Source organism: Anarrhichthys ocellatus, unplaced genomic scaffold, assembly GCF_004355925.1.
Source record: "Anarrhichthys ocellatus isolate YVR2014 unplaced genomic scaffold, GSC_Weel_1.0 scaffold7, whole genome shotgun sequence".
Lineage (NCBI taxonomy): Eukaryota > Metazoa > Chordata > Actinopteri > Perciformes > Anarhichadidae > Anarrhichthys > Anarrhichthys ocellatus.
Window position 1 is genome coordinate 793,359 of NW_022280037.1, and position 25,777 is coordinate 819,135.

Here is a 25,777-nt window from a genome sequence, read left to right on the forward strand (position 1 = left end):
ATTCACAGCATGGACACCCAAAAGGCAATTTCTCTGCACATTTGAACCCGCAAGAGAAGAATAATGTGCATGTGCAGCGTCGAGAAAAGCCATTTGAACGCCTGCTCCGCCGACCACAGCAGCTTTGGAGAGCAGGGGCAAAGAAAGAATATGGAAACAGGGAGCGGCTCTGAGGGGGAACCAACCGAACGGCGAGCGCGGCGGCAGCAAGAGACACGGCGACAAAAGGAGTCATGTTGAGTGGCTGACTGTTTCCCCTCGGGTTTCAGAACGCTCAAACAAGCCAATCGAATAAAAGTGGAATTCCAATACAGCTACTTTTTATTCCATTCGGCCCTGTGGTGCTTTTCACCAGGGCATTTCTTCTGACCTTTTTCCCTTCATAACACAGGTTTCATGGTGTATTCTTCTAGTATCAACATGTAATTGCACTTCCCCAGCCACCCTCCTATCAGTTTGACAGATCACTCACTATACGCTGAAAGAAAGGAAAGGCAAAACGGTGCTGAGAAAACAACTCAGAATGAGTCATTCTGCAAGCTGCCCCCCCGCTGCAGGGATCAATAAAGCCTCGCTGATATCACTGTGTAGCTACAACAGACACCATGTGGTCTTAATTGCAGGACGGTGGAAACATTTTTGGCATGTTAACACATCTGCTAAGATGACGATTATGACATATGTTTGTTAGCTAGCCTTTTGAGAGGTTTGACAGTTCAGAAAAGGGACATTAGTGATTAAATAGGTCAAATAGGCCAAGTGTGCATGTCAATCGACCTCTCCACTTCAGTATGTGTCATGGTTGAAGTCCTCTAAGTATGCTGAGGTTGTCAGCGAGTGCAGCGAAGGAGAAACTCCAGTCTAAGGAGAGGAGAAACTCGAACCGTTAATGAGAAAATTAATAAGGGAAATGACATGTCCTCTTTCAGCGAACTGTGTTATGCTTCGGTTACAAATTTATGAATGGAAACTGGTGGAGCCTCTCAGGAAGTGGTCCTAAATCACCACACGTGCTTGGCTTCCCAAGGACAACGTCACCGGGATTCCTGCGTATTAAACGGTTCAACATTACTGCTGCCCACCACTTCAGCATAATCGCAATCAAAGCCCATTCAGCCAGCACTAACAGAGATTGGAGTGATGCAAGATTATCTCACCCCGCCCCCGCCACTGGCATAAGTCGAGTATTGTGAAGGGCATTTGGGCAGAAAATCCGAAGCAAAGCCACGCATGGTGGCAGAAGCGGCCTTCTACTTATGGTTCTGGCACCGACGGACACCAGGCTATACGGTGGCCGCGACCCCCCCTCTGTGCTCCATGCAAGGCCTGCCAACAGGGCTGTCCCCCCCCCTGTCCCTGGAGAGGAGCACCCTTCTCCACTCTGTCATTCTCTCTAACCCTTGTGGCCGGGCCCTGTGCTCTGCCTTGCCACTTTACATTTAGAGGAGAGCAATGCGGCAGAAATGTGCCCTACAGATGGTAGAAATTACTTAGCTCACTTAACTTCAGAGATATTTTTTTCCCCTTTTTCTTCTCTCTCTCTCTCTCTTTTCCACAAATTACTCCAAGACTTGGGAAATTGATAGATTCCTTGGGCAAGTACGCCTTTGAGTTGTACATGAACGTTTTTTTAGTTTTTTTTCAGCAATCCCAATTGTGATATCAATTTAGTCAACTCTATGGCTTTGGAATACATCAGTATTAAAAAAGAATGCCTAAAAACCATCTAATTTGGAAAAAGGCGAAGGCCATAACCAAGAAGCAACAGTGAATATTTTGACTCAAGGGTGAGCTGAATGTGCTTTACAGGAAACGTCTGGCCTCATGTATATCACACATAAAGCACTGTGCTGTTGGGACGCCCTCTGGGGTGAAATATGGCTGCCAGCTCCATAGGAACATGCAGATGTGGGCTTACAGTGTCGAAGGGAGGGAGGGAAGGAGGGAGGGAGGGAGATGGTGGTGATTTATTTCCCGAGTGTTTCAGTTAGTTTTGGTCGATGTGAACTGCAGTCTCTCCATTTTCCATCTGCACCCTTCTTTCTTGCTATTTTCCCTTCTCATTTTCTTCTATAAAACTATGCCAGTTTTTTTTGTCTTTCTATAGATACAATTTCCCAGGCCAGGTCTATCTTTATGACAAACCTCAACACCACATACAGATCTTAGGTGAAAAGGGCCGGTGAAATACCACTTCTATGTCCTGAAGCTTAATCACCAAAGCCAAATCTTGTGACCTCAATTGCACAAAATAACCGTTGCTAAACAGCACCTAAAGGCAGATACAGCACCATCATGAAAGCCAAACAAAAAAAAAAAAAGACATCTCCACTGTTGCAACTCCATCTAATTAATCTTGAAAAAGGAATGTTGAGCCGATCTAGTTCTCTCTGCCAAGTGTTACCTCGCAGCATCCAAGTGATATTACTCATCGGTTTAGAACAATCCAAACAATCCTTTAGTTTTTATAATACTCTGCTATTGTACTGTACGTTGTCCAAAGTCGCCCCTTTCTGACTCAAACAGGCCTTTGTCTCGCTAATTACAGAGGCAGCTGTACAGCCCTCAACCAGAGACTGCGAGTTACAGCACTAACAAAACCGGTGGAGAAACCTGCCTTTCACAGCTGGAGTGAAAATGCAGAAACTTCCTAAGGAAGAGCGCTAAACTTAAAGTATTCATAAAAGTAACATTTGAGGCGAAGGCTTAATGGGGTTTTTCCATTACCTTTGCCAGAAGTGCTTCAAATTCCCTTTATCCTGCTAAGCTTTATCATCCCCGTTGATAGGGAGAAAAGCATTTAACTGATGCCAAGGTACACTTTAAAGTTATATCAAACACGTTGGCTGCCAACACTCTCCAGAAAGCATCTCCACTAAAAACTGAATTGTCTTTGTAGGATATTAAATACCGCACAGTCCCATAAAGACTGAAAACTAAACTGTCAATTCTGCAATCGCCATTACAGCATCCGTCAACATTTGTCAGATGTTCAGCATTACCAAAGCAAGTGTTTAGCTTCAAATATTTCAGTTTCCTAGCAGTCTAATCCCACCCATCCCGAGCAACATCACATCATCCTCCAAAAATGCCTGGGTGAAGAGGAATGTTCTGGAGCTGGCTGGCTGTCCGGGCTGACCAGCTGGCTAACTGGGAGTCATTCTCAGGGAGTCGTGAACTTTTGTCCCGCCGCTGCTCCCTCGCTGGCTGCACGAGAGGACTTGGGCGACACCAAACAGGAAGCGCTCAACAAGTGGAAGTGTATGGATGTTTATCTCGCGCCATTCATCAAGCCCCAAAACCAGAGGCAAGAGTCAGGCTGTCCTGACTTGAAGTCGCGTGTAGCCACTTGGGGTCATTCAATGCACCATCGTGACAAAACCAAAAAAAAACAGAAGCAGAAGCAAAAAGGGAACTCACTGCACATTTAGAGGTCTAAAAGAATCACCCACATTAACATGGCTTAACCGTGAATATAACATGGATAAAGGCTGAACTGATGGGTACCCGACTGGGAGGGTCTCCACCACCCATTGGTTGGCTCCCTTCATCCTTTCTTACAGTCCTTAAGGAGCCTGGCTTTGAGTCGGTACCCCTGTGCCAAGTGGTGACACTTAAACAGTCATATTTTAAAGTATTCAGTAGATTGCAGGGGCAGTAACCGCAATAGCTCCCCTAAGAGACTGGGACTGAACCTATCCATATCAGGTTGCCCCGGACTAAGGTTGACCTTAACCACTAAAAGTTGGTGAATGTGGTCCAAACCACTACTATCAAAACCAACTCCAGATAGAGAACAGAGAGAAAGTAGATCTGCTCTGTGGACGCTGGCCAAGTCATGTGGTTGAGTCTTTAGCAGGAAGAGGCATGAGCCGTACGAAATCTATACAATACACAGCTATTACAGCAGGCTGCATGACTCCCCATCAAACAATGAGACTGATTCAAAACTGAAGGGTTCAGGGAAGATATGAAATGTCGACCTTGAAGCCGTGACACATAATCTACAGTAAAAGAGAGCGAACGTAAACATCTGGACATTTTACAGCTGTCAACTGCATCCAAAGTGCATCTGCTACAGCACACCGGCTTGCATCCATGCTTCGTAAAGTGATTTCTCTGCGTGTTAATAGGCATTTGTAATTACAAAGGCCCATTGAAAAGTTGGACATGGGTTAATTTGTGTGTCCTGATGTTGCTGTCTCGTACACCAAAAGACTGTGTGATCTTACAGTTTGGCAAGCCAGCAAAGAAACAGGCTTCAAAGAGGAACACTAAAAAATAACACTGAAAATTTGCTAACAACAGCAACAGTGCAACAAAGTAAAGCACTCACTTCAACTTTCTGTCCTTAAGCTACGGTCACAAGCTTTGAGAACATAACGGCTGCTTGTGTTTTCTCCTAAGTTACTGATGCCGGTGGGAACTCTTGAGTAGTATAACACAGCGATTGCATTGGCCGTAGTCTCCGTCTCAGTAATGAGACGAAAGCGGTATGAAGTTACAAGTTACCTTGATGTAACTCCACATCTATGTAAGTGTGCGTGTGGTCAAGCATCTCTCTGTATCGCACAGTAAATGAAAGAATGTAAATATAGTTACTGTGGTGAGTGCATGCTAGTTAAAGCACACTGAGACCAGATCGTGTACAACACACGCGACTGTAACGATGCGGTGGTGAGCTCAACGGACGCTTGAGTCGCCGACAAATCGAGCTTTACTGCTCCGAAAGGTCAATTGGGGTAGTTGAGGTAGTTTGGCTGCGTACTGGGACAGCACAGACAGGATGCCATGTGGGAACTACATCTCCCAGCATGCTCGAACGCACTCTAGGTTGCTATTCTTGTACCTGCCGCTGTGGTGACCCAGACCCAGATAATCAGCAGGAGGATGGACAAATTGCTCATCCACAAGCTTGAAGACCACCAAGACATCAACATGGGTAATATCATGGTTTACTAAATCCCACCATGAAGGTTCACAACAGCTGACACAGCAGAAAACCTGACACTGAATGGATGAGCGTGTCTGTTGAGTCACTTTGCGAAGCAGGCCAGCTCTCGGCACAGGAAACGACAGCAGGAAAGGGGGGAATACACTTTCATCCAGACTCTATCTCCACAAAGATATTACCGGGTGAAGTCAAAAGCTTTTTTTTTTTTTCCCCCGTCTCGCCTCTGCTGACAGACACCTGAGGTTCTGCTGACTGGAGACATCCTGGGACGACTGTCGACGGCTAAGCCAGGGTTAGAGATCCACAGCTGGGAAAAGTTTGCCAGGATGAGCAGCCTTTGTAAGAAGGCTCAGCATTATCATGCATATTTTAGAGCAAGGAGTGAGGCAGAGATGGACTGGAGTGCGCAGAAGGCCAAGAGTCATATTTTCCATTGATATCAAAGCCATGTGGCTGGATTTCATGAAATAGCTGAGGCAGTGCACTGCATGTTGGCAGTGTTTAATAGAAGAAATGTGGATGAACGTGCTGGATATGTTCTGTGGTGATGATGCACTGTACGTAATCATGAAAAGGATGTACATTATGTTCAGATATTAATTATATATATATGGCCTTTTCAAAGTTCCCATGACTGTTGGTCATCAATTTAATTGTTTCCTGCTACATTTTGTTAGAGTGCATGGCATCTCTAAATTAATGCATGTGATATGTGAAGTGACACAGGGATAAAGTTGCACATGGGCGACAAATCTCAGCACCCACTCGCCAAAAAACGTACCGCACCGACTCACTTTTTACAGGTTGTCTTCAAAGCGCCGTGTTTCCCACCCTCTTCCTGTTCCAGATTCTTGCAACTATGCCAACATGTTACAGGATCCATGTAAATATGCGCAGTGATGAGATTTTCTGCTCTGGGGACTCAGAACTGTTCATAACTAGCTAGTGAGAATCAGCAGACCTTGTAAAGAAAAACAACATTACGCACCTCTGGAATGTCAACTTGGACAACATGGAACCAGAGGGACAGCAGGCTCAACACAGATAGCTCCCTCCGCTATCGTCCACTTGTTGTTCAACACAAAGTCTGTTCCTCATAATATTTTTCCTCATTTCCATTATCATCATCTCAGACTCAAATATAGCTCCGAGAGACCTGAATGTTCAGATCCCGGTGGCTGATGAGAGTGCTTTCGCTCAATCACCCTCTTTGTATTCAGTCGGTGGTAATTACAGACACAAAGGGAGTAATTGTCGTTATACACAAGAGAGGTTAGAACAACAGCGACGTGTGGATGCACACAGGAGCCATTTCATTATTCCAACAGGCTTTGCGCACCATTAATCCCACACAACTATGGAGCACACATGCATGGGTTCAAAGAAGACAATGACTGAGCAGGAGCTTTAGAGCACCAGCACCTACTGCACATGTGTTTAGAAGTACTGCCTATTTAGTTATCCACTTTCAGTTTTCATTTCCAATACTTATTGGGCTGCTTTAACCCTCCAGTTTGTAGTAGTAGTAGTAGTCACTTCATATAAAACAAAGGCACAACATCTGTGGTGATGGAGCTTTACAAAGTATGTATTATATTTTATATAATTAAAAAGGTTGTACCCTCATTCTTAGTTTGCACGTTATAAAGAAGCAGACGAAAACCATGATCAGGACCGGCCCGATCATTGTAAGTGCAAACGAACACTGCGATTAAAGCTGGCGCTATTGATTCTCCCTCTGGATACTCTCACACAACCCAATAAGAGACGGCAAAATGATGAAGCCCGTGCTTTGTATTTAAAGTTCTTATGCTGAGGCTACACTCCAGTGTCATTACAGCACATTACCAGTGTCATGGAAAAAGAAGTAGGTCCAAAAAACAAAACCACGGAGTGGTTCTGTTTATGAGTACGCAGACGAGCTTGTGTGCCTGTGCCTGTGCTTGCGCCATGTAAGTCCGGTAACATTAAACCACAATGTAAATGACTGGCGCTGCTACGCCGTGTCCTGCGACTGGAGGAGCAATCGGAGCTGTAGTGTGCACGCTTCTGCGGTGTTTGACTCATTTTGGGGCACGAGGCCCAGATGTCCACTTTGAAAAAAGAAACACAAAGCCTCAACAGATGAATATGGTAGAGGATGGCAAAACACATGTTGGTGCATCATCATGTGGGTCCTCCACCACCTTCGGTATTCCTGCTAAAGTTTGAAAATAAGGTAATCGTAGCAGGTTTGCATGTCTTTGGGGAAATCCTCATTAGAGAAAAAGTGTTTGATGAGAGATGTCCTTTCTAACTGAAAAGCACAGTGTCACGTCATATGAAAGGGCGTTTCAGCGAGAGGCTTACCTTCTGGTCCACTATGGAGCACACCAGGTCCTTGACAGCGGACAGCGACAGGTCACTGGGCTCCAGGTTCACCGTCTCTCTGGTCAGTCCTATCTGCAGCAGGAAGGACACCCCGTGGAAAGAGTTGGTGGGGCTGGGGACGCTGTGACCGCCGTTGGACAGCCGCGCGTACAACGGTCCGGACGGGTGGTGCGGATGGAGAGAGTGGAGGAAGGCTCGAGGTAAGGATGGGGGAGAGGAGGCAGACATTGGGTTTCTTCCAATGGCAACGCGGAGCGCTGAACGGCGGAGGTTTCAGAGAGGGCCGGCAGAAAGAAACACAGCTGACTCTTGACAGGGGAGATCTTTGGTCCTCATCAGTGGTAGTGAGCCAGCTCTGTTTGTGTGTTCTTTTATCAAAGTGACATTGTTTCTCATAAATTAAGAGGGTCCGCCCGCCTGAGCTTACACAACACACACTCATTCACGAGACGCGGGCAGGTGATGGAGGAAAAACGTCTGTGAAGACTCGGCAGACTTCTGCAGTAAAGTCACTGCAGCGAGCTTCATATCCTGGAGTGGAGCTCCTTCTCCTTACTGAAGTCAGTTATCCACTCTGACCACAGGAAGCCTGTCACCGCAAACATACACACAGAGACAAAAACACACACAGTGCTATTTTTACAATGAAAAAAAAGCAGTCACCTATCTAAAAGAAACAGCAGAGATAGTGAAGGACGGGGGCACATTAGGAGCTCTCATTCTGCTGAGCCTTAGGGCAGCCCGGCTGTATGTATGAGACAGCTACTTTTCTTCCCTTTGTGAACACTCTTGGGTTGAATTCATGTAGGAATCAATTTACACACAAATAGTCAGCCAGGCTTGTCCATTTCTTTTCTTTTTTTTAAATTAAGACCCCAAATAATCTTCATCAATATTTGCCTGTGCTAGAATGAATTCTTAAAACTTTAAATTGTTACTTCTCATAGATTATCTCTTAGATGATCACTCGTGCTGTGTGTTGCTGTTGCCTTGCATTGTGTTGGTTAAAAGAGCTTGCCAGGGTTACCTTTAAGACAACTCACACAGCCATCATGTAAATGCACCGTGCTCGAGGGGCGACAGCTTCAACTTTTGTTCGTAACAGCAGTCGTTTTCACTTTGCTATCGACGTTTGGAAAACTTAACAAAACCATCACAACGGGCCGTTATGCTCGTGCGCAAAACGGTAAAAAACAACAACAACAACAACAACAACAACAACAACAACAACAAAGAACGTAGCCCAAAGGACGCGTAAAAGTTGATAAAGCGTATCATGTCGGTGTTTACAAGAATTCCACCTCCGCAAACATCTGGAACCAGGGCTTCCTAACATCTGCACCCCTCCCACTTTCGATAGGCTCGCTGGCAGAGCACAACCCGAGTCTACAATGCCAGCAAAACAAGTTATACAAGACCTGGATTCACACATTCAGAGGACTTTGTTGCAGTTTTACGTGTCGTCTACGCGCAAAAAGCCCCTTTACAGCCAAACGTCGCCTTAAATGCATCTGAAATGATACTTTACCTTCACAGTCAGCGAAGGGCGCTTTTCTTTCCATTGTGAGTTTACTGAAGACACTTTGTAACTCCATCAACTGAGGAAAGCGGAGTCCGAATTTAAAATGCTGCACTTTGTGGAAGTCGCACACAGAAGCGCAGCGTCGCAGCTCAACGTCTCATGGAACGAATACCGACATAAATTGTACACGCGGGCGCGCGCAGACTAACCGAGTCGTCCATTTATTCTTCTCTTTTATCTTTTATTCCAGATTTGTAAATTCGTGCGCATCTTATTATCCTTCCAGCTGTGTCTACAACCCCCTGCTCGACGAGAAGGAAAAAAAAAAAGGAGCAGCGACCGTCGCCGGGGGATGGAGTCTTTTTATTATCTCCGCGTAACTGACTTTCCATGTGAGGGGAGGAAAACCTGAACTACAGTCCCTGTGAAGCAATGGCGCCTCCGATGGAGCTCAAACCAATGCGCATGTGCCTTTTCTTTTCCGTTATTTCAACTTGGCCATGCCAAGAGAGAAAAAAACTGTATTCTACGACTCGAATCGGTTTGTAATGAAGTTTCAAAATTGGGGGTCAGGAGCCCTCAGGTGCTATTGAGAGGGTTCATATGTGTCCCCAGCAAAATGAGGAATGGGCTGAATTAACTTTACTTTAATAAATAAACAAAGAAAGTAAAAGTATCTGTGTTCTCTCTCAAAAGCTGTAAACAGCTTAGCGGATGTTTAAAGGGAAAATAAGGGTCAGTAGTTATGTCTGAAATGTAAAGTGTAGGTTTAATTTCTTCATTAAGCCATCTGTTCAATTAACTATTAGGCCTCTAATACTAAGAATTCAAAGAAAAAACAGGAAGAGGGATTCGATTTTGCAAGGATGCCTGTGTGTTATCCAACTGTCAGCTCATGTCTTCGATGCACTGATCGACACAGTAGATTACACAACACATTTTAGGAACTGTTCCATTGTTACACTCTCTCTATGTGAGACTTTGCTATTCAGTATTGACATTAAAGCCAATCCACCTGACAGCACACAGTTCAGTGCGCATACAAATAAGAAAACAACTGAACAATGATGGAAAAACCAAGTTTATTAACAAAAGAATTTAAAATGGATTAATACTGTGGAAATGTGGGGTCCACTCTCTTTGCCCAAGCCATGAGGCCTCCACAGATGTCTTTCACTGAAACACTGTCCACTTCTGATCCACTCATCTTCTCCACAACCTGCACCGCCTTCTGAGAGTCGTTCCCCATCTTACAGATCACATACACTGGAGGAATCAGCAGAGAAAGAACACAGAGAGATTAGTTCGGTGACACCAGTGGATCCTAAACGCGTGAAATGCGTCAGATTCAAATTACTATTTTATATGATAGCACAAAGAAACATTTAAAAAGGGACAAAATTCTGCACAAGAGTTTGAATGGTACACATATTAAAGAATTTGAAAGAAAAGGTAAATGGTTCAGAACAAAAACTGACCATATAACAAACAACCAAAACTGTATTAAATGCTCTACAAGGCTAAATTTAGCTCATTGATAAAGAAAGCTCAACACAGTGAATAGCCAGAACATCACCAAAATAACATTTTGAATATTAATTTCTCTAAGGCGGACCAGCTGCTTGGGCTGACCGTACTTGTTTTGGAAAAGGGGTCACCTAGCAACCCCATTACAACCTGCTACTAGCTGTCCAAAGTAAGCCCGGCAGTATGAGACCACACGGCGGCCTGTGAATATGCACAAGTTGGCTCTACGTGCCTGTCCATTTCAAACGACATGTGGGTTCTGACGTGTTTACCTGGAGGCCGGCAGTCGCCCTCCATCTGCCGTTTCAACTGGCCGATTCTCTCCTGGAGTAACTGGATATGTTCGCTCTTCCTCTCCTCTAAACTCGAGAGGGGAATGTCTGGCAACAGTGTAAGGAGAACATTCACACAGAGATTGGACATAGGAGATGGATTGTGCGCCTCTGTCTCTAAAAAGGATACTGAGGGAGAGAGGTAAGTGGCATATGTCCACCTCCACACGAGGGCGCACATCCAACAAGAGATGGGGCTCTGCGTTGTCCATTATCGACTTATAATCCTGGAATCACATCAAAGCAGACCTCAGCGCACAAATAACTTCATTAGAGAGGTGGAGCTTCATCTTTCGGGAAAAGACATTGATTAACATCTATAAAACAGGATAACCACAATTATTCTGGGTAAATGTTGAAATGTAGCCCGGATTTGGTTTTGTGGAGTAATGTGAACATTTTAACTGCTTTTCCTTAAATCAAAGGAAACAAAATTGTTTTGTTTTTTTCTTACTGGAGCCCCTTGAACAATCTCGATTACAGCCCAATCAATCATGATCCCAATCTCTGAGGCTAATGACTCCGCGGGTTTGAAAACACTAATTCTCCAGAAAACTGACTCAACCCACTACCGCTGCTCTCGCCACCAAATAGGACATGTTATTAATTCCCGTAGAAAATCTCCAGGCACATTTTAAGTCATTTCCCATTCGGGGCTGGGTCAGCGCTTAGATGTAATCAGCATGAAAACTGTGGAGAAAATTGTGGGCAATCATACAATAAACGGCACTAAATGCCGGGAGTCACGCAGCGGCCAACTGTTCCGGACGATGTACGCTCTACCTGTACCGTGATCCTCTGGTCTCTGGAAAGGAGGTTGAGTTTGCGGCACTGAAACCCAATAAGAGATGTTTTCCTATGATTACAGAATACTGACATGTACTGTGTCTTACTAAATGGCAAGATCCAGTTGATGTCTGTGAAAATGAGCAGGACCTCTCTCATGACCAACCTTATCTGTGGCAGCAGACCCACAGAAAGCCTCATAGTCCACCAGCTGGGTCACCCTGGGCTTCTCTCCGCACACTGCACAGCTGGCCTGCTTGGGCCGCAGCTTGATGGACCTGAATCTGGCGTCTTGAGCGTCAAACATCACCAGCTGCTGGCCGCAGGAAGCTGTCACGCCCGGAGGGGGGGGGGGGGGGGTCAAGGAAAACGGCAACAATGTGAAAAGTGTCAGCGTCTGCGCTGCTTGATCCAGAGAATCGGCTGCCGCGCGTCTCCCCGTTTGCTGTGTGAGCAGAGCACCATGGCAACGTTCGGTAGGAAGACGGCGCGGCACTTCCCAGGCTGACGCATTATAGAGGGCCAGGTGTTAGCATGGCTGTCACAATGCAAGCCGGAGGGCAGGATAGCACAAGTCTATTCTCTGATGCAAGTCTTTACCACAGCAGCTTCAAAGGAGTTCTCATAGGAATAGGCAGACGAAGAGTCAGCAGAGTCTGTTTATGCTATATTTTTATCAGACAGGCACAAAACACCTGTACAACGCTTTCACAGTTCTTTGTTCATCCAGATGACTGGAAAACCAAAGCAACAAAATGTCCAAGCAGGGCACTGCATGTAACGTGGGAGTTCAGAATGGAAAAAGCCAAAGGATACAGCCTTGTCCGGAGGCAATCTTGAGGACTTCCAAAGCTTGGAAGCAGCCTATTATCCCTGGAACTTAAAGAGAAACGTGGAAAGATTTACTAACAACTACCATTTACACAGACTGAATTCTGTACAAAGTCAAGGGCTCCCTGGGGCAAGTAAGGGAACGAGACTCACCCACTCCTAACACCCCTCCGTCGGAGCAGTTGGTCACCGTCTCTGGGGGTGGGGGAACCGGGTACAGACATCTGTAGCAGGGGCCTCCGCGGTAGTTGTATACTGTCAGCTACACAAACACACACGGAGCAAGAGGGCTGATAAAGTATCATTACAAATGTAGAGGAGCTGATGGGACTCGTGCCTCTCCGCCTTACCTGTCCCTCCATTCTCAGAGCGCCGGCTGACACCAGAGGCTTGCCACTGAGCACGCAGGCGTCATTCACCAGATAGCGAGTGGGGACGTTGTCCGAACAATCCGCCACAATGTCATACATGAGGTCAGCGAAGTCAAGGTGCCATCAAGAACGCAGTTTGTATCACCATGTGCGCATTTCACCACCTGAGTATGTGAAGTACTACTCGTGCTTTCACAGCTGAGTGAACAGTTTCATGACAAAGTATTAGCAGGTGTGATGCAAGGTTGAGGATACTGTCGAATGAGCTGCAAGGCGTTCTCCGGCGAGAGCTTCAGGTGGTAGGGAAGACACTCTACTGTTGAGTTCAACCTGTAAGGTCACGTTCAAAAATATGAATTCAATAAATGAACAATTAAAGTAAGAGGTTGATCCGTAGACAGAGAAATGGCGCCCTCATGTGGTCACGGCTCCACAATGTGCGCGCTGACCACATTGGGCCCACTGTGAGGTGGTGTCTCTAAAATAACATGTTTACACAATATCTGCAGACTGGGGAGAAAGTACACAACCAAATATAACCTGTGGCGAGACTGGAGAGCGCCAGCATGTATTGCCCTGCAACTAAATGGTCACAAAACACATAGAAGCACACCACTTATCGTAGTTGGAGAACATTTACTAATAATATCAAAATACTAGCGCCTCTGTTTCAGGTCGGTTTGTGCAGTTTGGGCACTAGTGTGTGCAGTACTGCATTTCTCAATCAGTACCTTTTAACTGCATTGGCAGCGGACAGAGCCTTTGCTTGGTTCTGGTTCTCCTCCCCGTGAAGCACCTGTCTGTGCAGGTTACTGAGCTCCACCTCGTCATAGTCCAGCAGGCCCAGGCGCCCTGCAGGCAGGCAGAAAGTCTTTAGAATGAATGTCAATTTAACAAAGTGTGCCTTCGGAAAACTTGACTTTATCTTTAGTTGTTGTTTGTTGCCTTTTCTCAAATGTTGTACCGGCTTTCCTTCAGTTTTCTGCTTTTCCCTAGTTGACTATACAGCCAAAGTTTGGCTGAAATTCCACCTGAGGCAACAGGCAGTATAGATTTGCCCGCAAAAGAAAAACAAATTCCCAAAATAAGTAGGTCTTAAGCTGTGAATATACTCTTGGCTCTTTACACAAGTTTTCCCAGTGCACCTGATTGTAATCATTAAACAGCACAAAAATGGGTGGTGTGATATATTTATTTTAGGAGTGGAAATGAATAATTATGGTTCGAAACCTTTCCCCCCGCAGGTACATTTATTTAGTTTAACAGCCAGCGGGGAGGTGAGCCAGATTGCTAATTTTAGACCCTGCCTTAGGGGAAAATGACCCGTTGATAGCGCAACAATTACTCACGCCCACACAGCCCATTTATTTCCGAGGTTAATGGTTTGATTTCTTTGGCACCGGGTCATGCTGAGCATTAATCAAGTGGACGACCTACCGATGCCTGCTGCCGCGAGATACTGTGCCAGGGGGCAGCCCAGTCCTCCGCACCCCACAATCAGCACTGAGGTCTTGGATAAATTAAGCTGACCTGTGGACAATCAGAATTCACTTTGTTGGGTTCGGTCATGCCGTTAATCTCACTTGACAGAATGCTGACTATGCTACGTATCAGAATAACACTGCCTGTAGCCATTCGTACCTTGTACGCCCAGCTCAGGCAGAATGAGCTGTCTGCTGTACCGCATGATGTCCTCATTGCTGAGGGCTGCTTTGGCTTTCAGGGGGGTTAAGGGTGTCACTTTCTCATGCAGCTCCAGTACTGTGGCAGGGCTCTTATTATCGGGGGAGGAATCACAACACGAGATATAAGAAACAAGTTTAAACAGAAGCTTTGAGCCATGTGGCATCGCAGCCCCAAGCAGCCTGCCTCTATAATATCATGAGCTACATTTATATCTCTCTTTACATATACGCACACAGCCCATATGTCTGACATAAGGTGCTATTTGGGGGAAAGAAGCTCTTCATATGCAGGAATTAAATGGCTTATAGCATGCTTATGTATGTCTTATTTAGTATTCAAGACTAAATGAGTTAAGTGTGCTTTATCTCTTTTGAGAATTTCCAAATGTATTTTAGACTTTTTATAACTTTCCGTCTCTCCTCTGTGATAAGTAGTGTTTCTGCATGTCTGCCATTGATTTTTTTTTGTAGAATCAAAGGCATCGGAATTTATTACTATAGCACTGCATTCTAGGATCAAACTTTCAGCATTTAATGCAATGATAATGAGTTATTCCCATGGATATTGTGTTATCACCCCCTGTAGATATTATCAATTACCCAATGTGGCATTTTTTCCTCAACTACACCACGTGCATCACAATTAGGACATTCACCAGCTAGCTAACAAGCTAGTTAGCTGTCTATCAAGTGTGCAGGTTCATTTTAAGAAAGGAGTAATATATGTAATGTAACGTAATGTTCCATGTCCGATTATAAACAATGTATGCTATTGCTATGTAGACGAGGTACAACAATGCTATATCGCTGCACTAGGAATGCTAAACTGCTAGCCAAAGGCAAATAGATTATAAAAAGACATTTCTGTAGTAACAGAATTGACTGTTAGCATTCAGAATAGACTACAGTACCTTTTCCACTCGGGACAGTTTATTCTTCAGAGCAGCGATCTCTTTCTCTTTCTCCTCGAGCTGAGCCTTCAAGCAGCGCACCTCGTCAGACATGTCTGCGGGCAACACGCGCAGTTGCAATATATATATGTATATATATATATATATATGTATTAGGTATATCAAAATATATTTCACAACTCTGATTTAGCTACGATCTAACTGTGTGATGGGAACATGTTGACATGTTGAGCGCACGGCAGAGACTTCCGGGTTGGCCACGTGACAATGAACCACGTGGCAGGTGACGTACGAAGCGCTGGTCTTACTCTCGCAAAAATAATAGGCTACTAAATGCAAATAAAACAATACGTAAACAAATATGTAATGTGTTTTAAAAGTTTAAAAGTTATTGCACTCCATTCAATTGCTCGTGTATCCAAGCAAAGCGCGATTTCCTATAATTATGTATCTGCAAGAATGACATCTTAATATACTATACTTTACGTTTTTTCTTTGCTTTTTTGTATAAAGCCCGCATTCAAACGTTAAATAAAAAAACCTAATGGGTCCATTCAAATTGTCTTGGGACTTTGAAATGCTGTAAATGTGTTGATCTGTTGCTGAAAATGAGCAATTATCAAATGAAAAAGGGGGCCCGTGTGTCGTACTCATGAGTTTCCTGGGAGTGGACGAAGCACACCCACACACACAAGCACACACACCCACACACACACACAGGCGTTAACAGGGCGGTGACGCGCTGTGGTTCAGAGAGCCTCGGGTCCTCCCTCCTGCTTTTCACATGATCTGTAATCTCTCACAGAGGAGAGACACAGGAATGTGGAGAGCAGCGACAGCAACGATGACCGAGCGAAGCCACGGTCCCTCCAAGATGCGTTTATTTTACACCGTGGCCATCTGGGTGACATTCGTCCACTGCACCGCTGGAATCCCCTGGACAGAAGAAAAGGTAAATAAATTGAGAGGATATATTCATGTTTAGTGGTCTTAACATATTGCCAGGCAATTGTACAAAGACACCCAGAAAACCATGCTCCAAGAGTAAACCATTTAGAAAAACTTGCCACATGTAGCTTTTCTTCACTGTTATTGCCATGTCACCTATTTAAACACTGCTCAAATAAATGCTTTCAATTATCGATTAAGTGTCAATATCATCTTTACTTTATTTTTTGTAACTTAAACGCATTTGAACCCAATTAAACAAATTGTTTTTTTAGAGAAATGCTGGATTTCTATGAAAAAATGACTCACTCCAATTTTGTTTGTATCGTGTCTCTGTGTGTGCAAATGTTTCCTTTTAAAGTGTCAATCTCCCAGTAGTTAGACTGTTCATTATAAGAGAGGGAAATCTACAAGTTCCCAAATACAGTTGTGATATGCATAATGTATTTATTCATGATATTCCAGCAGCCCTCTGCACTGTTTCCCAGCTCATGTTGTGTAATTCTCCTGAGACACACCTGGGTATGCCTGGCCATTCATGCTCCTCATTTATGTTCTTCTTCTCCTCTCCTTTTCGCCTAGTTGCTATGGCAGCACTGTCATCATCATTGATCCTCCAATTGCAGGTCTTGGTATTTATAGACCTTAAGTGGACCCCTTTTAACCCTCTCTGAACCCAGTGAGCCCTAGTGCTTCGGTTGACTATACAGTCTGTGTGACCGCATAATTACACATTTTGCACTGTATGCCACTCTGTAATTACAGCCGGTCAGTATGGGCCCAACGCATGAACATGTTTTGTAAGTGAATGTTGTATGCTTCAGTTGTAGTGAACAGAGTTAAGGAATGTGGCCTCCCCTGTTGTCTGAGAGAGTAAAATGAAACCAAATTAGGAGGGAAAACAAATGTCTACTGTGATTTCCCATAAAAAATCTAAAGACTTACTTTGCATGTCAAACTAAACATGACAACATTCAGGTTCTCAGATGGTTTATCTTCGGGTTTTGGAACGTCAGTCGGACAAAACAAGCAATTTGAAGACGTCACTTTGGACACTGTGATGGACATTTTTCAATATTTCACAACTAAATGATTGATAAAATATTGTAAAAAATCTGCAAAATCATTCAAGATCGTTTAAATAATTCAGTCAGTATGGTTTCGACAACCCCAATATATCACATTGCCCAATAAGGACTAACCAAAGGGCAGAGCACATAGACAGGCTTTGACTGTGCTCTGATACTCTTCATCAGCTCTCTGTCCTCTCACTCAGGACAGTTTGTTACCAGGACAACCACGCTGCTCAGCAGGTGAACTTTGAGACCAAACGGGAGAAAAGAGACATGGGATCAAAGAATCGATATGTTTTTTTAACCAATGGCTGTAATTTAGCACCCATTGAATGGACAAACCTGAAACCAAATCCGTATTGCGTTCCTTATATTACACAAACTTTTTTAGAGCAAGGGAGAGCATGTTAACAAACACCTTTTACTTGTCTGCCTCTTCATTCAATAGAGCCCTGCTTTTCTGAAGTAGCCCTTGTGTGTTCTTGAAGAAAATCAATGTCTATTCACACTGGTCTAATTGGCCCATGTGCCTCGCTCCGAGGAGGTGTCAGAGTGAACTTCACAGCCCGTGTAACGGTTGATACAACCGTACCACAAGATCAAATTGGTGCTTTTTAATGTTTGTTTTTTTTGTTAATGTTACAATCTCAAAGATCTCCGTTTTGTTCTCTTACTTTTGTCGATGAGCGGTAATTGCCGGCGTGTTTTTGGATCTCACTTCGCAGTATTTTAAACCACAGTGATGGGAATTCCTTTATTTGCAAGCTCTTACGTCAGTGGGCCTTTTGCACAATCGCCACTGTGTTTACCTCATTCAGCAAGAGATAGTGGCCTAACAGACATTCATTGAAATGAAAATCTTCGAGATTATTACTTTAACATGTATGGCATTGTGATGTAGGTGATGTAGATGACTAAAATAAATCCCTCTTATGATGTATTTTCTCTTCAGGTGTCTCTAATAATTTAAATACTGTAATGAAACAAATCCACTGTTGGCAGTAGGGAGTGGTTTCCAGTAACATGAGAGAGTGTTGTGACACACTTAAATCAATTAATCTGTATGCTGTGTCATCCACATTGCTGCTCGATGCAATGCATCACAGAAAGACTTCCCTATTATACAAGGAAGTTGTTGATCTGAAACTGTGCCGGAGCAGACACTGACTGACAATAGGGGAATATTCTCTGTTCCATGTGCAACGCTGCGTTAACAGTACATCACAATCTGATCTTTCTGGACACACTCAATTCCTTTCTAAATATTCATTGGACCCGATGCTATTTCTCATCCATTTTGTGTTATCTCGATTGTTTCCTCTGGCTCCGCTCAGCTTCATCACCGAGCTGTCACTCTGACACAAGAGGAGATCCGCACCGCCCTGTCCCACACTGACCTGGCGCAGATGTGGCAGAGGGACCTGAGGCCGCTGATGGTCACTAGGTACCCAGGCTCTACAGGCAGCCAGGCCGTGCAGGAGGTGAGCTTATGGTTCTTGCAGAATAACATATCAATGGATGGATCAGTTTCAAAGACAGAAACACTTGTACAGAAAACATGTAACACACATAATTGACTATAAATGGAAAGAAAAATGTAAAAACTGTTACTTTTTCCCTCTCGGAAGACATTCTTTTATCCGCAACGTCATGGCAGCTACAGGCATAGATGCACTGGTTTACACTTGTGAATGAGTCCTCCACGTTGCATGCCCTAATATGATGTAACAGTAGAAAATACAAGCAATTTCTAAATTAGAAAACTTATTGCCACAGATAATCGGTAAGGTGAATTGCAGGCTGAATGCTCTTTAAGTCATTATCTTTGTGTGTTCGCAGCATATCAAAACCACCCTCGGTTCCCTCGGAGCAGGCTGGGAGGTGACGGAGGATAAGTTTGTGTCACAAACACCCTACGGCCAACTGCCCTTCACGAACATAGTTGCCACCCTCAACTCGTCAGCCAGTCGCCGCCTGGTCCTGGCCTGTCACTACGACTCCAAGTACTACCCACCACAATGGCACGGGAGGGAGTTCCAAGGCGCCACGGATTCTGCCGTTCCCTGTGCCATGATGTTGGAGCTGGCGCGCGCTCTGGATGAAGAACTGAAAGCTCAGAAGGTGGTGGGCCTAGCATGTGACTTAAAGCGGCAACATACAATAAGTTAAAGGGTACACTACTGGTCCATCTGTCTGTCTGTGACTCTATGTGTAGATGCCTCAGTCCCTCCTGTGTGCGTTCAATAGGCTTTTCGTTTGAGGGGGTGTATTTGTTTTTTGTGGTTATGGCCAGCACTGACTCGAGATGTGGCCGTGAATCACAGGGGAGTCACAGGGGAGTCACAGGGGAGTCACAGGGGAGTCACAGGGGAGTCATACAACATTGGCACTAAGCTCCGGAAAAAAACAAGGCCAAACGTGTTGCAGGCAGTTCCAGGAACAGGTTAAACATCACTGTAGAGTTTCTTCATGACACTCAAACATGAGAAACAACTACAAGAGGGAAGAAGGTGGTACTAACGACATTTTTCCAAGTTTAATTTAAAGGATTAGGCTGGTGGTATCTACATTTTAACTTATTCTCAACAAATTCCATGAAAAGACCAAAACCAATCATGAGTCAGTCTGTCGGTACGTTCCAGCTGTCTTACTTGTCTGTGGTACTCTGAAGACGTAAATCTTTGAAAAAGTAGTCACAATATTACAGTTTAATTTTTTTTCTTAAATGTAATTTCCTAAAACAGCTGGGCAATGTCAATGCTGCATTTGTTAGGGACTATTTTCAGTTCAGCTCCAGATTAAGAAACATCTCAGCTACACAGAAAACACTTGTTGGTAGCATCAATTCATTGCTGCTTATTTTGTGTGATTTGTTCACAATAACGAAGATTTAGTCAGTCAATAAGAGGTTTATGATTTTGCTAGATGTTAGAAAAAAACAACATTTTTTCAACTTCATTATAATTTATTGACACCCAACAAATCAGAGGCAACAACAGCATCTTAAGTCCAAATATTCGTTCTGTTTCATGGAAAAACAAAACAATATTTGATCGCCCCACAAACCAGTGATTCATAAGGAACACACATTAGTATTCATGTAGCTTGCTCCTCTGCCCTTTTCCTGTTCCACAGTTGAGCTCAGGCCCCTGTCTGTCGGGCGGACAGTGACAGGTCCTGTGACAGGGAGAGACCGTCCGAGAGACATGCTTATCAGTCTCAGCCGTCCGTCACAAAGGTCACGGTGGGAATATGAATACAAATACATTAGGTGCCATGGAGGCGGAGTCCTGATCAATATCACAGCTGATTAATGACCACTTACTGTTCCAGAAACATATTTTTGGGGGTGTTACAACAATTTTAAAGGAATATTTCACATAAAAACTACCAAAGAAAACCTCAGGCAGTTTCTGTCAAAACCACTAGGGGGTAGCAGAACTCTGCGAATGCCTTGACCGTCTTCTCTTTACCTCCCATGCAGAGCACTACTCCTGACCTCACCCTGCAGTTGCTCTTCTTTGATGGAGAGGAGGCTCTTTTCCAGTGGACCGCCACAGACTCCCTTTATGGCTCTCGCCACCTGGCCCAGATGATGGAGACCACCCCACATCCCGCCGGAGCCACGGACACAAACCAACTGCACGCCATGGTACACCCCAGTTCTCTGCTCCCACTTCACTGTAATCACACTTAAGATCATACCGTTGTCAGTGCACATTATTTTCAGTACAATCTGTTTAGTCCCTATCTCCTCTTCCTCCCACAGCCCACACAGACACCTCAACCAGGGAGGCGCATGTCTTAAATGGCTTTGTATTTCAGGGAAAATCACAAATCACAAAGACACCCATTTTATCATCTGGGAGGCTTGGCTGTCATGATATCAAGCGTCATTTATTATACAGTCTATGATAACAACACGTCACTTTAATTGGTTTAAATGTTTTCTGTATCCCAACCACGGAGAGATAGTGAGACTGACTATCTATGTAGACATTCCTGTGTGGACAGACAGATAAAACAGACAGCATCTTAAAGAACCTAGTGTGTGTGTATGTGTGTGTGTGTGTGTGTGTGTGTGTGTGTGTGTGTGTGTGTGTGTATGTGTGTGTGCGAGTGTGTGTGTGTGCCTGTGTGTGTGTGAATGGATGTAGACAGACAGTCAGTTGTGATTTGTGTGTCCTGCAGAGATAGCACGGAGCATTTATGTCAGTGTGTTGCACCACCGCACCTCTAAGCAGGGGCTCTGAGGTTTGATCATTATGGGACCTGGCTTCTTGTCTTTACTTATCTTCGGGATGTGTAGAGGGAGAGTTTCTCATGAGAGCTCACTGACATCGTTTCTTCTCCTCCAGGATCTGTTTGTGTTGTTGGACCTGATCGGGGCCCCCGGCCCACGCTTCTACAACCAGTTCCCCAGCACGGTGCACTGGCTCTCCAGACTGCAGAGCATTGGTGAATAATCACATGTTTTTTACTACTGCTGTACAACACCATGTAGGTCTGTTTACTTTGGTTCAGGTGTGCCACCAAAAAAAACACACTTGGATGAATAGTCATTGATACTTTAGTCATATTGCAGACTATCATCATCGTATTGAGACCAATGTTGCAACTGTGACACTCAAATTGTCAGACATCTGTCACACTGTATCTTTTACTTATTTGCAACTATTGTGATGTCATGACTGCACTGTGGAGATGATATATTTTTTGTTTATCTAGATTGTAGCTCAAATTGCTAACAGTCCCTGAAGACATTATTACTCTTTGTCCTCCCTCTTACAACTACAGAGATGCGTTTACACTCCACGAACCAGCTTGTGGATCATCCTAACAACGTGCAATACTTCTGGCCCAATCAACCTGTTGGCCACGTGCAAGATGATCATATACCATTCCTAAACAGAGGTATACCCACCTAGTAACACAACTACCGCAGATATGATTACATATGTTGTGTAGCTGTGTTGGCTGATCCTCATCCTGTGCCTCTCTGTCAGGTGTACCCATCCTCCACCTCATCCCCTCCCCATTCCCGTCCGTGTGGCACACGTTTGATGACAACGAGCAGAACCTGGATCGCTCCACCATTCAGAACCTCAACAAGATCATGCAGGTTTTTGTTCTGGAGTACCTCAACGCCAGACCCGCCATCCCTTCAAACCCACAGAATGCCCCATAAAAACAAAAAAAAAACTGCATTCCAATTCGACAACTTTCTTTCTTTTGATGTTTCACTGTAGTAAAGATCTTCAGCTGTTGTTCTAAAGAATAGACTGTATTTAATGCTGTTTAAACGCCAACAAAATGTACTTGACAATTAAGACGTGCAGTTGAGACTCAACGCTGCACATCAAATGGGTGCAGCTGCAGAAAACATTTTACAGAGAGAATATGTAAATTTTGTTGAAACATGTTTTTGCCAATGTACTTCCATGGGCGAAATTAAATGTCTTTTCTTCTTAAATGGGTTCATAAAAGGCTTCAAGACTCTGAAGCTTAATCATCCCTTCAAGTCGAGTCCCCAGCAACAAGATCGGCACACAGGGTCTTCTGTGTGTGTTTTTTTTTACCACACTGCTCTCTTTATATCAGCCTGAAATGCTCCTTTACACTGTGATGAGGCATCTTAGTGTCAATGCTGATGTCTAAGATCTGGTGCCCCAAAAAGAGAAGGAAAATAATAATTGTGAGCAGTTAAAATGCTATGACTCCCTTTATGTTTTTCCACTTTAATTTACCTGGCAACATTGAAGTATATGAATGCATTGCAAGTCCAAAATCTGTGATAGTTTCATTATGAATTGCTGTGGGGACAACTGTAACCTCAAAAGAAAACCTTGCTTATAGTCATGTAATAACATCCAGAGTCTCTGATCTGTCATGTTGTGTGATGAATATATAAAATATGACAACCCACACTATGCTGCCAAAACACATGCAGCGGAGTATATGGCGACACACATGAAATGGTGACATTTAGCTACAGGGTACGGGACGTTTCCCCTCCTGCAGGTATAAATCTGTTCAGAGCAAACCTGTCAGGGGCAGGAAGTGGGTTCATTTGTATTCTCTCTTCTACATCTTTAGCCCTTTAGCCTTTGTTTATGTGGCATTATTAGCCGCATCTTTAATGTAGATCCCAGAATAATATACACTGCCAAAACTGAACTTCCTTTATTTTGAGGGTGAAATAAATGTTGACTCAGAATACAAGCGAGATCATGCCGAGTTTGCTTATCTTCACGGGTCTTTGTTTCACTGTTTTTGGGAGCTGTGAATAACGAAGTTGCTCTGATGCGTGGCCGTTGTGATTCTCTAAGCTGACCTTTTGCATGAGGAAGTTTGAACTATTTCTGTAATTCTAACCTAACACAACTATAGGGTTACCAATACTGATCTTCCAGTTTCCCAGGTGCCATCTCTTCCTCATCCGACCAAACAACCCTTTCCATCCCTCCGTCTCACCTCCAATCCCATGATTCACTTAATCCTATCAGGGAGGGCCTCCCCTGAATTCCACACCACCCAGATCCCCTGCAATCCAGCCCACTCCCATGAGAACTGACCGTGGATCTGAGTCTCCCGTTTGCTGCAGTCAGAAATGTTTGTGATGCCTGGCAACAGTGTACACAAACATACTGTGAATCTTGCCTTGAAGGAGATTAAAAGTATAAGAGCTTCAAGGGGCATTAGTCACCAAAAACTGCAATTTGCTGTATAGTTTTCAGCCAAACTCTAGAAAACTGTGTTTAAAAGCTTTCTCGTAAACAGTGGTAAAACTGACACGCTGTGCTTTATTAAAGATATCTTAAATACTTTTTTTGTCTTATAATGTGCTAATCAGGCTCACCTTCCCTTGTTTTGTGTTTGGTTTTCTATAAAAGGTTACCTCGGGCATTCTACCTGTCAGCCATCACCTAATTTACCTTGGTTAACCTATAGTGGAGAAAAAAATCTCTAATTAATTTTAATCTAAAGAAAGGACTCCTATTCAAAATATGTCTTGGCAGCAAGGAAACGAGCAAATTGATACGTGCCCAGGTATAATAACAGCCGAGCTTCTGCAGCTGATTACAGTACAGAGTGTACAACAGCTGCCAGCTGTTCAGTAATGGAGTGACGGGTAGGGCCGGGACTCTCACATGCAAGGTGTGTTTCAGATTGTTAAAAAACAATAAGCCAGGAGAGGTTACTTAATGTCACAAACCATGATAGTAAAACTATCAACGTTGCAAAGCCTCTTAAGGAAGGCAAATAGTGAAAACATGCTGGAGTTTCAACACATGTATGGAATAGATATACATTAAAATCAACCCTATCGTTTCAAAAGAAGAAGGTTTCTATTTTATTTTTATATTTCCTAACACTTACGCTACCTGATATGGTTTCTAATCTTTAGTGTAGCTAGCTGTTGCCACACAATAAACCTGTACACCTGCTCTCACCAATCCCAGTCTACATGTATAGCATATGTCACCATATCAGCCAAGGAAATAAGATGACGTTTGGTCAAATGTAAATTCTTTATGATCATACATCAGATATTGTCACTGAGGGGAGAAAATAACAATCCAAAGGGTTTTATGTCAGTCAGTCAGTACTGTTCAGAAATTTCAATCACACACACATTAGACAATAGTGTCTTTCTATCTGGGTCTATGTATATATTTTTTCCCAATTAGTTACTGATATTGTATCCAATGTAAAGCTTTAATGTGAACATGTGTGTACATGATTTGCAAAGAGGCTAGTCACCAACAGAGAGCAGCGCTGAGCCGCATTTAGTTTAGTGGAAAGAAAGTTTTTTCTTAAATGACTGCAAATCTGACTGAAAAAAATAGCTAATGAAACAATAAAGACTTAATGTCATGTCAGTAGGCATTACCAATATGACCCATATAATATAGACAGATGTCTACACTTTGTACAAAATGATGCACGGACATTATTAACTGTGATTCGCCATTTATATTATGTTGACAGACTCACAGTATAACCTGTGTTCTTGGACAGTTATTTTCAGGAGCAACACAATATAAAGTGGGCAGCGCACTGTATGATATGTGGAACTACACACCTCCAGTTTCAAATGAGGGCGGTGAACACAGAAACTACCGACAACATACGCCACGTTCAGGTGCTCTCCGTAAACTCCTGCTTCCATTCCAGATTGGCATTGACTGTTTGGTGTTCAAGTGGTTTTGTCGGAAATAAGTATAAAAATGGCTGTTATAAAATCAGTCAAAAAATAAATACTTTCATGTGAAAGGGAGGTATGCATCCTGATCACATTTTGTTCCGATAAACATGCACAATGAATGCATCCATTCATAAACACGGCTTGTTTGGTCGTTTCTTTGTAACCGCAATCGTGTTTTATCCCAGTATTCCCGGCAGCTCCTGAACGCAGCGTTGATCTCAGCGCGAGGCGGTGAGGAGATTTCAGTCCAGCCTCCAC

At 43.9% G+C, this 25,777-nt stretch overlaps 3 protein-coding genes across 8 annotated transcripts in view; 1 reads left to right on the forward strand and 2 right to left on the reverse strand.

Moving 5' to 3' along the window:
- Positions 1 to 9,197, reverse strand: part of prkd3 (protein kinase D3) — a 33,431-nt gene extending 24,234 nt beyond the window's left edge. For 2 of the 6 annotated variants that reach the window (XM_031847224.1, XM_031847219.1), the window contains exons 1-2: positions 8,853 to 9,196; positions 7,304 to 7,913 (exon numbers count right to left, since the gene is read on the reverse strand). In XM_031847224.1, coding sequence (XP_031703084.1) covers positions 7,304 to 7,552 — 249 coding nt within the window. In that variant the 5' untranslated portion in view covers positions 7,553 to 7,913; positions 8,853 to 9,196. Of the gene's footprint in view, positions 1 to 7,303 lie in introns of all 6 variants that reach the window. The other 4 variants (XM_031847222.1, XM_031847223.1, XM_031847225.1 and 1 more) reach the window with 4 other exon arrangements.
- A 197-nt stretch (positions 9,198 to 9,394) lies between these two features.
- On the reverse strand, positions 9,395 to 15,535 carry mocs3 (molybdenum cofactor synthesis 3). The gene is made up of 13 exons (XM_031846954.1): positions 15,290 to 15,535; positions 14,335 to 14,467; positions 14,131 to 14,223; positions 13,425 to 13,545; positions 12,949 to 13,023; positions 12,673 to 12,790; positions 12,476 to 12,584; positions 12,308 to 12,370; positions 11,658 to 11,821; positions 11,489 to 11,536; positions 10,836 to 10,932; positions 10,646 to 10,753; positions 9,395 to 10,112 (listed from the first exon to the last, which is right to left on the reverse strand). The coding sequence occupies exons 1-13, from the start codon at positions 15,380 to 15,382 to the stop codon at positions 9,955 to 9,957; spliced, it is 1,380 nt and encodes a 459-aa protein (XP_031702814.1). The 5' UTR covers positions 15,383 to 15,535; the 3' UTR covers positions 9,395 to 9,954.
- Positions 15,536 to 16,051: 516 nt separating this feature from the next.
- Positions 16,052 to 23,940, forward strand: qpct (glutaminyl-peptide cyclotransferase). Its single transcript, XM_031847684.1, has 7 exons — positions 16,052 to 16,241; positions 18,645 to 18,791; positions 19,150 to 19,431; positions 20,795 to 20,962; positions 21,669 to 21,768; positions 22,108 to 22,224; positions 22,317 to 23,940. The coding sequence occupies exons 1-7, from the start codon at positions 16,074 to 16,076 to the stop codon at positions 22,496 to 22,498; spliced, it is 1,164 nt and encodes a 387-aa protein (XP_031703544.1). The 5' UTR covers positions 16,052 to 16,073; the 3' UTR covers positions 22,499 to 23,940.
- Positions 23,941 to 25,777: the final 1,837 nt, after the last annotated feature.